This window comes from Macaca thibetana, chromosome 6 (assembly GCF_024542745.1).
Source record: "Macaca thibetana thibetana isolate TM-01 chromosome 6, ASM2454274v1, whole genome shotgun sequence".
In the NCBI taxonomy this organism is placed as follows: Eukaryota; Metazoa; Chordata; class Mammalia; order Primates; family Cercopithecidae; genus Macaca; species Macaca thibetana.
In genome coordinates this window covers 8779666-8792088 of record NC_065583.1, presented here as the reverse complement: position 1 = coordinate 8792088, position 12423 = coordinate 8779666, and the positions used below count along the sequence as shown (strand labels likewise).

General features: G+C 51.4%; 3 protein-coding genes across 50 annotated transcripts in view; all 3 read left to right on the top strand.

The window, feature by feature from the left end:
* ERGIC1 (endoplasmic reticulum-golgi intermediate compartment 1) overlaps window positions 1-11760 on the top strand; it is a 122848-nt gene extending 111088 nt beyond the window's left edge. For both annotated transcript variants that reach the window (XM_050793246.1, XM_050793245.1), the window contains exon 10: window positions 9776-11760. In XM_050793246.1, the coding sequence (XP_050649203.1) occupies window positions 9776-9883 (108 nt within the window). In that variant the 3' untranslated portion in view covers window positions 9884-11760. The remainder of the gene's footprint in view (window positions 1-9775) is intronic.
* ATP6V0E1 (ATPase H+ transporting V0 subunit e1) overlaps window positions 1-12423 on the top strand; it is a 380972-nt gene that overhangs the window by 289936 nt on the left and 78613 nt on the right. The window lies entirely within an intron of this gene.
* The window catches only part of RPL26L1 (ribosomal protein L26 like 1), a 287969-nt gene that overhangs the window by 260660 nt on the left and 14886 nt on the right, over window positions 1-12423 (top strand). Inside the window, exon 1 of one of the 47 annotated variants that reach the window (XM_050793363.1) lies at window positions 2484-2487. The exons of 44 other annotated variants lie outside the window; for them this stretch is intronic. The gene's annotated coding sequence lies outside the window, so the exon portion shown is untranslated. Of the gene's footprint in view, window positions 1-2483; window positions 2488-6682; window positions 6687-9017; window positions 9022-12423 lie in introns of those variants that run through there. 2 more of the 47 variants (XM_050793344.1, XM_050793357.1) reach the window with 2 other exon arrangements.

The window sequence follows — 12423 nt, the reverse complement described above, 5'->3', positions numbered from 1 at the left end:
TGCTGCCCTCCTTCATGCTTTCTAACCAGGGGACTAATCCCCCAGACTTCAGATTGCCCTGCCTGGTTGCCAGGCCTGATGATGACCTCCAGGTCTGACTTACCTGTGTCCCTAGCATCCAGTGAAGGGCCTGGCCTGGACACAGGTGCTCAGAAATGTGTAAGGGGCAGCTGCCTAAAGAAGTGATCATATTTTCAGCCGGGCGCAGTGGCTCACACCTGTAATTCCAGCACTTTGGGAGGCCAAGGTGGGCAGATCGCCTGAGGCTAGGAGTTCAAGACTAGCCGGGCCAACATGGCAAAACCTTGTCTCTACTAAAAATACAAACAATTAGCCAGGTGTGGTGGTGCATGCCTGTAGTCCCAGCTACTGTGGAGGCTGAGGCAGGAGAATCACTTATACCTGGGAGGTGGAGGCTGCAGTGAGCCAAGATCATGCCACTGCACTCCAGCCTTGTCTCAAAAAAGAAAAAAAAAAAGATCATATTTTCCCTAGCCAGACAGGATGAGGGGAAAAAGTGATCATATAGCTACCCCTATTAAGCACCTACTATGTGCCAGGTAATTACATAGTTACCTCCTTTAACCCTCCCAGCAACCCCTCAAGGTAGATGATTTTGTTCCTCTTTTATAAATGGATTAAACTGAGGCTCAGAGAGGTGAAAAAACTCATCCAAGAACACACAGCCAGCAAATGGCAAGGCTCGAACGTGACCCCAGTGCCTGCCTCTGCAACATCCCCTACCCCCAGCACTGTCTCAGGAGCCTCTGTCTTCCAAAACAAGGGCTGTCAGGGGTGTTGCAGCAACAAAGCCCCCAGAAGTCATAGAACTCCTGGTAGGACAGACCCCAGGATCATTTGATACAGTGACTTTCATCCTGGGAATCAGGAAGAAATATTAGAGCAGGAAACAAAGTTTTATTTTATTGTGAATATGCAAGGTGAAATCACAGCTTCACACATACAAACCATTAAAAAAGCCATCATCCATCTGAGGCAGATTGGCTGATAGTTTGCATGTTTTCCTCCCCATATCTGATACCTTTTGTTCATCTGTTTAGGCTTCTGCAAACATTTGCCAGAAACTAAGGCAGCAAGGGCTGGGGCAGGAAAGAGGGCAGTGGGCGTTAAGAAGAATTGACAAGGCTGGGCTCGGTGGCTTACGCCTATAATTCCAGCACTTTGGAAGGCCGAGGAGGGTGGATTATGAGGTCGGGAGTTCAAGACCAACCTAACTAACATGGTGAAACCCTGTCTCTACTAAAAATACAAAAATTAGCCAAGCATGGTGGTACGCACCTGTAATCCCAGCTACCTGGGAGGCTAAGGCAGGAGAATCGCTTGAACCAGGGAGACGGAGGTTGCAGTGAGCTGAGATCGTGCCATTGCACTCCAGCGTGGGTGACAGAGCAAGACTCCATCTCAAAAAAAAAAAAAAAAAGAAGAATTGACAAGAGCCAAACTTCAAACTGAGAAGGTTCTACCCACTAAGATGATGTGAGTTGGAAAAATGACCGTCTTGGCCCTGGAGTGGCAGGACAGCCTTCAGAGCTCCCATATGCAGCCTCGGTTCTCTGCTCTCTGCCCCCACTACCCTGCTCAGAGTTCCCTCGGTGTCACCCTTCCTTGGACCATGAGCTCCAACAAAGCCAGGTTTAGTCATCGCTGATCTCTAGATCCAGTGCGTCAATGTGGGAATAAATAGGTGTCAAACAGTGAGCAAATAGAAGGAGAGTTGTACGCCTTGGTACACCCCCCACCAAGACGATTTCTGTTCTCCAAGGGACAGAACAGAACCCATATTAGGAGCTTGGTGATTCAGGTCTGGAAATGTGCGAAACGCTTCAGTTCAGATCCTTCCGTGGTATTCCGAGCTGAACTAGATCTTCAAGAAGGTTGTGTTCCAGAAACAGATTGCTCCAAACTGGGTCTGCACACAGACAGGGCCTCCTGGCGCGCGCGCTCCCAGAGCAGGTTCGGAGGCGGAAGAGGAACATGAGACCGAGTGGGCTCCATTTTGCACACCAGGCTGGTTTTTATAGATGCACAGCTTCTTACTTCACAGCCCTTGCTGACGGGGATCCCTTACGTCAGGAAATTTGGTACGTAAACCTTGACAGAATTGAGAAGACAGATTCCCTGCATGGAAGCTATCTGTACATGAAGACAGGGGCTAGGAAGAGTCTTCTGGCTGGGAATGGGGCAAGGTGGGCTCAGAGAAAAAGCAGGCCCTTGGCAGCCTCCCAATAGTCATCCTTGCTTACTCGGTAGCCCTGTGACCGTGGACAAGTCATTCCCTCTCTGACCTTCTGTGTCCTTGTCTGTGAAATGAGGGTCACCTAGCAGTGGCAAGGATTGAATGAGAAAAGAGGAGAAGGTGCCATCTCAGACCCAGCACATAATAGGTGCTCAACCAAAGTGAGGTTCTTTCGAGGTGGGGTGGGTGGGTATTTTGCAGCCCATAGGAATTGTGAACATGTCAGGGGGAGGCCTTTACTCTCCCGAGGCCCCCGGAGCTTTGGAAGGCCTGATACCACACCCTCTCCTCCCCCATTCCCAGCCTTTCCAGGGCCCAGTCAACCACTTCCCTTCCACGACTACACCCCCAGCCTCTGCCTCCTCCGCGACTTTGGCGTTCTCATCCCTGGCTCCAGCCTGTCTGCCGCTGCTGGAGCCTGATGAGACTCCAATTCATTATTTATTTCCTCATGCCGCGCTTCCTCCACACGCTTTTAAAGCAGTGCTGACTGAACAAGGAAAGTGACTGAACAGTTCCTGGGCGCTTAGGGTGCAGCAGGCAGCTGGACAGTGTCATCTCAGTCCCTGCAGTGGGCCCCATTCTACAGATGGGGGAAACTGAGGCTCAGAGAGGTAAACTGGCTTTCCCGGCCAGGGCCACAGAGCTGGGATTGGACCCCAGGAATGTCTAATCCAAAGCCCACAATCTCACCTCCCACGGCGGTGTGTGTGGTGCTTCTCCACTGCACACTATGGGAGAGTAATGGGGAGGGGAGTACTAATGCACTGGGAAGGCGTTTGTGCTGGTGGAAAAACAGGCATTTAGCTCCCCCTCCAGTGTGGCTAACACATCCTTCCCATAAGGAATTAAGAACCATAATGAAAATGTAAGGGAAACACACACGCACCTCTTTTAAAGGTAGACATGCTGACTTCATTCTAGTCACAGTGGGAGGCCAAGAAGCTGAGAGCCCCTGGGAGGAAGTTGCTGGTGGGCACAGAGGGGCATTATCGGATGACGTCTGATGAATGCCACTTCCTGCACTGCCCTCAGACTCACTGGGGCCCAGGTATTGAACTGGCCTTGTTTCTGTTTCTGGAGCTGTGGCTGCTGCCCAGAGCAGTGGTGCGTGCACTGGCCGAGGTGGCCCTTCCTGGCTCAGCGGCCCTGCTTCCTCATCCCCTACAGGGAAGACCCCGCCCCAGGTTGTCCCCAAGCCTTGAGGCCGAGTTGGGAGATACAAGAGCATGGCAGCGGCAAGGGACCAAGCCACTCTCAGTCAATGCCACCACAGTCCTAGGGTTTAAGCCTTCCCTTTTTTTTTTTTTTTTTTTGAGACAGAGTTTCACTCTTATTGCCCAGGCTGGAGTGCAGTGGCGTGATCTCGGCTCACTGCAACCTCCACCTCCCGAGTTTAAGCCTCCTGAGTAGCTAGGATTACAGGCACCTGCCACCATGCTCGGCTAAGTTTTGTACTTTTAGTAGAGACAGGGTTTCACCATGTTGGCCAGGCTGGTCTCGAACTCCCAACCTCAGGTGATCCACCCGCCTCGGCCTCCCGAAGTGCTGGGGTTACAGGCACGAACCACCATGGCCGGCCAGTCTTCCCATTTTAAAAAGCCACAAAACAGGCACCGGGAGCTAGGGTGGCACAAGAGCACATGGATGGGAGGGGTCCAAGCCAGTTCTGCCAGCCTCCAAAGCCCAGGCCCTCCATGGCATCGCTTTCCAGGTGCAGGGTCTCCAGGCGCAGCGACTTAGTGGAGAGGGGCACCTCCTGCCTGCCCCGTCCGGGGTCTCCCCCTCCAGGCCCACCTTTTCATCAGCACTGCCTTCCCCACGCCCCCGACTGACTCCCCTGAGCAAGTCACCTTTGCCCCTGCCTTGGGTGTGGAACTCTGTCCCTTTCCTTAGCAGGTCATTCATTCCCTCACTCTGGAACCCACCCATCTGCTCCTCATTCTTTCACTCATTCCTTTACTTATTCAACAAACGCGTCTTGTGCACCTCCCATGTGGTCCGTTGTGTCTGCTATCTTCTCTCCCTTGGGCATTCAGGAAAATGAGAGTTTTCCCGATAGACTTGAGGTGGTGAGATTTAGGGAGCTCCCTCACTGGCCAGAGGATGGAACCCACTTCTGGCCTAAGGTGCTTTGCCCCACAGGGATGTTCTTCATCACAAATACATCTTGGCACTCACCTGAGGACACCCTGTCTAGGCCTCAGCTACCCGATCTGTTGAATGGGTTGCTGGGCAACTTCAGAGGGCTCTTAGAGTGTGTGGGCCCCCGGTAGCCACAAAGAATCTGCCCGTGGTGCCTGGGACACTCTTGCTGTCCTGTTCTTGTATGACTCATCCTGCCCTCTGCTAAAAGTGCCAGAGAGAGAACGGAAGTTGAGACCCAAAGGCGTGCTCTGGGGAATAAGTAGTATTTTACTGATTTTTCTGGTTGAGTGGGTCTCGGGTTTAGAAAATTCCATATCTTAACCACAAGGTTAGAGCCTTCCAGTGAACTGAAAGATCAGATCAGGTTTCGTTTACTGAACATCTAAGTGCGAGGTGCCCCAGGTGTGTTTTCAGCAGAGCAGCAGGGGTTTTCCCGTTTTATTTTTGTTTTTATTTATGTATTTATTTATTTTGGCAACAGTCTTGCTCTGTCACCTCGGCCGGAGTGCAGTGGCTGAATCTCGACTCACTGCAACCTCCACTTCCCGGGTTCAAGCAATTCTCATACATCAGCTTCCTGAGTAGCTAGGCTTACAGGCGCCTGCCACCATGCCCAGCTGATTTTTGTGTTTTTGGTAGAAACAGGTTTCACCATGTGACCAGGCTGGTCGCAATCTCCTGTGCTGGGATTGCAGGCATGAGCCACTGCACCCAGCTGGCTTTCCTGTTTTATAGATGAAGAAACTGAGGCCCATAAAGGCTTTCCCACAGCTAGAATTAGCAAGTGATGCCACGATGCAGCCTCCAAAGGCTGGGTGCTCTCTGCTGCCACGACAGGAAAGCCGGGTGGACTCCCCAACCCTCACCTCGCGCCACTCTCACCATGTCCAACAGGGAGGTACACACCTCCCAGCCCCAGCTTTGCCCTGGGCTCCCCTGGAGAGGCCTCGTTTCTCTGTGTGAACAACAACAGGCTGTGGGAACTGTCAGGACTGCAGTTTGCTTTGTTTTCATTTTAATTCATTAGTGTTCCTCCCAGGCCCCGTCCCCACAGCCCAGGGACATGCCAATCACTGTCTTCCCTCCTGCCAGTGGCACCCCTGCCCTCCCCTTGAGTTCCTGAGATCCCGCCAGCATCTCCTCCAGCTTCAGAATATCTGCTGTTAGATCCCATTGTTCCCACATCATCCCAGGAATCCTCAATGGCAAAGCCTGTCATCTTGCCGCCGCCCATGTAGGGCCTGAATTCCAAGGCAGACACACCACCTGGCACAGCCTCGTGGCTGCATCTCCCCATGTTCCAGCAGGCATGGTGACCTTCTAAGACAGGGACAGCCATGACCAGCCACTTCCCTGAGCGGGTTCAGGTGTGGGAACGCCTTGGCGCTGGACATTTCTGAATCTTTCCATGTCGGAATCCAGGAAGTGCCACTCCTGGGAGGGCCAGAACCCCCTCCTGTGACTACGTCACCTCATGCCAGTCACCTCCTACTGACTGCCAGTGTGCTGGGGAGGCCTGAGGGATGAGAGAGAAAATAATGAAAGCAGGGCCGTGGCAATGTGGGCCTGGCCGCTAGAGTTCTCTCAGCATTTTTTGTTTGTTTGTTTTAAGTCACGGGACCAGGCATGGTGGCTGACACCTGTAATCCCAGCACTTTGGGAGGCCGAGGCGGGCAGATCAGTTGAAGTCAGGGATTTGAGACTATCCTGGCCAACATGGTGAAACCCCATCTCTACTAAAAATGCAAAAATTAGCTGGGCATGGTGATGGGCACCTGTAATCCCAGCTACTTGGGAGGCTGAGGCAGGAGTATCTCTTGAACTCTGGAGCAGAGGTTGCAGTCAGCCAAGATCACCTCCAATCTGGGTGACAAGAGTGAGACTCAATCTCAAAAAGAAAAAAGACATGATCTTGCTCTGTCACCTAGGCTGGAGTGTAGTGGTGCAGTCATAGCTCACAGCAGGCTTGACCTGGGCTCAAATGATCCTCAGGCCTCAGCCTCCAGAGTAGCTGGGACCACAGCCACCATACCTGGCCAATTTGTTTTTATTTTTTGTAGAGATGGGGATCTCATTGTTTTGCCCAGGCTGGGCTCAAGCTCCTGGACTCAAGCCATCTTTCCATCTCCCAAAGTGCTGAGATTATAGGCATAAGCCACTGTGCTGGCTGAGTTCTCTCAGCTTTGAGGAAAGCCCCGCAGAATGTGTCAGGATTTCCCCTCCCTTCACCTCCTCAAGTGAACAGTGACCAGCCCCTTCAACAGATGCGGGGTGATGGGGGCACACTGACCAGTATCAGTAGATACTCAGAGGGAGTCTGCCTCAGGGTTCCCCCTTAGCCTTCAGGCTTGCAGTCACTCACCCTGTGACTGAGCCAGTTGCATAGCAGTTTCCATGCCCCAGGGCCTCAGTTTCCCCTCAGGCGATGTGCTTTCCTGTGTACCTCAATACACACATTGTCTCCCTCTGGTGTGGGCCAGCCCCATGAAAGGAGAGTTGAGACTGAGTGCCAGGTGTCTGTGAGTCATAAGCATTCGGGTTCCAAATTGTGTGTAGATGAATACAGATGTGTGTGTGTGTGTGTGTGTGTGGTTATTTTTTATTTTTTGCTTCATTGCTCGTAAGTCACATTTTCCTATCTTCTGATCCAAGCTCTAAAAGCGTTTTGTGGTATAAAATCTCCCATCATCTGATCCACTCTACCGAAATAAACCAGCTCCCCTGCCGTCATCTTCCCTGAAAAGTACCCCTGCGTCATGCTCTAAGGCCGGCAGGGAGGGGCCGTGCCCACTTAAAACACTTCACCATAATCCCTCCAGCGCCCCCCGGTCCTCTCCACTCCCTGGGGGGCCGCTCCAGTTTCCTGGGCTGTTATTACTGGAGGACCAGCTGCTTCCTGCCACCCATCCATACAGACCTGGTCTGTCCGTCCTGGGCCTCACAGGCCTCCGCTTAGCTCATCTCATGGAAATATCATTTTAAAAAATAAACACTGGTTTGATTCGCACTTCCCTCTCGCCTTTGCTGGGTCTCCTGGCCTCCCACCACTGGGCACCACTTCATCTATTAAGGTGTTCTTGGCTCCCAGAGTTCCCCAGAGGTTGCGGGTCAGTGGCTGGCCGTCCACCTGTGGTGCCTCTGGGGCCGCTAATGGCCTCTGGGGCCACACAACTGATTATTTCTTCTGAGTCCTGTGGTCATTTAAATGCCCCTTAAATGTGGCATGGGGGGAAGAGCGAGTGCCACATGTACTGTGTGACCTCGGACAGGTTATTTCCCTCTCTGTACCCCATGGGTACTCGGTGAAGAGCCATCTCCCTCGTGGGCTGTAGGACACTGTTCCTCCGAGACCTATGGCCGCTGCTAGGATAGGAGGTGTTGGTTCTTATGAATGACATAAAGTAGATGCCGAAGAGGAAAATATGTTTAAAGTTTTCTTGCAAGGCCTGGAGCAGTGGTTCATGCCTGTAATCCCAGCACTTTTGGGGGCTGAGACAGGTGGATCACTTGAGCCCAGGAGTTGGAGACCAGCCTGGGCAACATAGCGAGACCTCACCTCTACAAATTAAAAATTAAAAAAATTAGCCAGGCATGGTGGTACCACCTGTCATCCTGGCTACCCCGGAGGCTGAGGCAGGAGAAGCACTTGAGCCTGGGAGTTGGGGTCTTCGGTGAGCTACGATCACATACTACACTGCAGCCTGGGTGACAGAGTGAGATCTTGTCCCTACAAATCAGTAAGTTTCCTTGCAAACCTTCTATGAACTTCAGTTGTCTTCCATCATCCATGCTTTGATTCTCTGAAGTCATCAGAAAGCAATTTGTAGGCCATAACATTTTGAGTAAAACATAACATTAGTTCCATTAGTCCCAAATGGTGTCCTGACCACTGCAAAGCTTTGTGATTCAATTAGGTGGGTGTTCTGCGCCTGAGAAGCAGCAGTGTGTCACATTAAGAGCAAAGACTCCAGGCCGGGCGCGGTGGCTCAAGCCTGTAATCCCAGAACTTTGGGAGGCCGAGGTGGGTGGATCACGAGGTCAGGAGATCGAGACCATCCTGGCTAACACGTGAAACCCCGTCTCTACTAAAAAAATACAAAAATTAGCCGGGAGCGGTGGCGGGCGCCTGTAGTCCCAGCTACTCGGGAGGCTGAGGCAGGAGAATGGCGTGAACCCGGGAGGTGGAGCTTGCAGTGAGCTGAGATCCGGCCACTGCACTCCAGCCTTGGGGACAGAGCGAGACTCCGTCTCAAAAAAAAAAAAAAAAAAAAAAAAAAGAGCAAAGACTCCAAAGTTTTGAACCCCTATTCAGCCACTTGCCGTGGCATTGGACAAGGGATTCAGGGTCTCTGTGCCTCAGTTTCCCTGGCTGTGAAATAGGTCTAAGAATAGTACCTACCGCCTAGGGTTGAGCTGGGGATTCACTGGGAAGGTGCTGTGTAAGTATTGTGTATTTTCTGGTGGTTAGTATATTATGATGTGGCAGTTATGAAGTACAGATGTGACAGGTGACATTCATTATCTCCCTGCTACCGCTGTTCTCAACCAGCGGCAATTTTGACCTCTGGGGACATTTGGCAATGTTTGGAGACATTGTGGTTGTCACAGCATGGGGGAAGGGGGATGACCGGCATCTCCTGAGTAGAGGCCAGGGATGCTAAAATCCTTCACTGCAAAGGACAGTCCCTGTGGCAAAAAAATTCTCTGGCCCCAAATGTCAATGGTGCCATTAGAAACCTTGCCCTAATAGAAGCTTTCTGGTAGCACCAAAAGCCTCTCTCTTCTTTGTAGCACTTGCCTTGGTTATAATTTTGCATTTATTCATATGATAATTTGCTTACTACCCATCAAATCCCAGGATGCCACTTCTTGGCTGTGTGACCTTGGGCCCCTGGGACTGCCTCTCAGAACCTCCATTTCCTTCATCTGCAAATGGGATTGTAAATATGTGATAAATCCAGAGTTGAGGTTAAGACCACAGGCTCCAGGGTTAAGACGTACCTGTGTTCAAGTTGCATCTGCTACTTATGTGGTGAACTTAGGCAAGTTACCTGATAAACCTCGGTTTCCTCCCCTGTGAAATGGGTCTAATAACTGCCTTCCTCATTCAGAGGGTGAACATGGGAATTAAAGGAGCTCATAATGGTGATAATTATTTTATTATTATTAAATCCACCATCCAACAACTGGTTTCCTTTGAGCCCTAAGTATGTGCCAGGCTCTTGGTGACTATGTAATGGGCATTATGGGCTTAACGGGGCAATGTCTACCTTGCAGAGCCCATCATCTCATGGTGTGGGAGGGGTCTGGCCTGATGCATCCTCCAGCACTGACCTCTGACACTCCCACCCCACCCCTGCCCTCTTGCAGATCTGTGCCATCATTGGCGGGACCTTCACCGTCGCCGGCATTCTGGACTCATGCATCTTCACAGCCTCCGAGGCCTGGAAGAAGATCCAACTGGGCAAGATGCATTGACGCCGCACCCAGCCTAACAGCCGAGGACTCTGGGCATCCCCAGCCTTGCCTCCAACGCCCTGTCTCCTTTGGCCCTCAATCTGGCCTCAAATCTGGCTGTGTCCCAAAGTGTGTGTGGGAGGTGGGGGGAAAGTAGAGGATGGCTCGATGTTTCGCAGCTACCTCTTTTCCCCGTGTTTCATTTTAGACAAATTACACTGCCTGAAGTTGCAGTTCCCCTTTCCCTGGGGAGCCCCAAGAGTAGAGTCAGGCAAGGGGTGGGGAGTCCAGGGATCTTGGGGACCCCTCCTAGGAGAGCTGCAGTCTCTTCCCTCTTAGGGGAATATCCCAGAACACATATCGATCAGCTCGCAGCCAGGCTTCGACAATCTCGTGGCCCCCACTGTGTGGACACACTAATGATTTGGTTTCTCCCCTGGGCAGCCAACCTGCCCCAGAGGCACCAGACCTGGGCTGTCAGCTTTGGGACCAAGCTACTCCTTTATACACCCGGCACCTTCCACGAAAGATGGTACTTCCCCAGCAAACCCCTACAATTTGTCACTATAGATGGAACCCTGACTTCTGCCCCATCCCTTCCTGCCCAACCTAGAGCCCAGGCCTCAAGCCTTTACCCCCACCCCTGTCTTGTTCTTCTAAGACGCAGATGCCCAGTTGCTCAGCAGCAGCGGTAGAGACTTGAATCTGCCCACCAGTCACAAGGCGGGTCACAGATTCCTCTTCCTCTCTTCTCCTTGTTCCTCTGAACCCCCCACCAATGTGCCTCAGCCTGTGTGCTGTGTGGCAACAGCATTTCTTGGTGAAGGGGCTGGTTCCCACTGCCAAGACCTCCCACCGCTCTGCTGGAATCTGCAGTGGTAGGGAGTGGGGGTTGTGTGAAGGGGAAGTCATCTTTTGAGATCCAGATAGACATGGTTAGTGCACTTATGTCCAGATGGGAAGCATCCTTCCTGCAACCCTAAAATCATTGTGCAGCCTCTCTCAGACGGACGCCATCAGTCCCAAGGCCTTAGGTGGAGGAACAAAGCAGGCCAGCCCTGTCCTGTCCGTGGACCTCTACCTTCTGGACTCCCTATGGGGGCAGAGCACTTGGGTCTCTCTACAACCCAGTCTTGGCCCACTTGCCACTGTGCTCCCCCATCAGCTGGTCACATGCCAACACATTCCCAGCCCCTGGGGCAGCTCCAGGGTGCCCCACCTGCTCCTGAGGTGGGTCCCTACCCTGCTGCTCCTCTTCATCCTTTCCCTTTTGTCCTGAAAGGGAGGGGCAATGGTCCAGGCATTAATTCCACCCAGGGAATTTTAGCTATGCCCTCATATCCCAGGGAGAGAGCCACACGCCTGTTTTCCATTTATAGCAAGATTGTTTGCATACTTTTGTAATGAAGGGGAGTGTCCAGTGGAAGGATTTTTAAAATTATCTTATGGATAGCTCAAGTCTCTGCCATTTGTAATTTTTGGCTCTAAGCTCCAATTGGAGAAGCTTCTCCTTGTGCATATGAGTTGACTGATGTTGTGAGTGTAAATGCATTTGGCTATTTCTGGTATCTGTGGCCACTTGGATGGATTTCTTTTTTTACATTCTGTTCCTCAGTTACAGAAAGGAGTCCCTTTGGTGTGTGAATATGTGTGCCTGTAGAGGGTGGGGCAGGGTGGGGTGGGGATGGAAATGTGTGGCATGCACATGAGTTGAAATTCTACTTTTATGCATTTTTTTGAAAAAAAAAAAACTCAGAGGACATAGGGGATGTCAGTTTCCTATGGAAGAGACACCTCTGACCTGTTATTCTTATAATCAAAATCTCAAGGGGAAAAAATGTTTTAGTTCTTTCACCACTCATTGGGTTCAACTAGATTAAAAGGCTGATTTTCAGAAATATTATGGTGTGATTCTGTCTACCTTGATTGGGGCTGGGTAACCCAGAGGCTGGAATCACAGCCAGAATGGAATTCACTTCTAGAGGAGAGAAGATAGAAGAGTTGAAAAGGAGATCTGTGAGGATGATCAGAAAGTCAAACACCCTCTGGCCAGGCACGGTGACTCACGCCTGTAATCCCAACACTTTGGGAGGCCGAGGCGGGTGGATCACCTGAGGTCAGGAGTTCGAAACCAGCCTGGCCAACATGGCGAAACCCCATCTCTACTAAAAATACAAAAATTAGCTGGGCGTGGTGGCAGGCACCTATAATCCCAGCTACTGAGGAGGCTGAAGCAAGGAGAATCGCTTGAACCTGGGAGGCGGAGGTTGCAGTGAGCTGAGATCACACCATTGCACTCTAGCCTGGGGAACAGAGTGAGACTCCATCTCAAAAAAAAAAAAAAAAAAAGAAAGAAAGAAAGTCAAGCCCCTTAGATGAAGCCCTCCCTTTATTGAGCCCTCCAGAATGTTCCTGGGTCTACCACCTTCTAGCTATGCAGCCTCAGTCCAGGTCCTTAACCTCTCAGTGCCTCAGATTTGTTGGGTGAAAACGAGGATGGTAATAAAGCTACCACATAGGGCTGTTTCAGAAATAGAATCTCTAATATGTGTACAGAAATA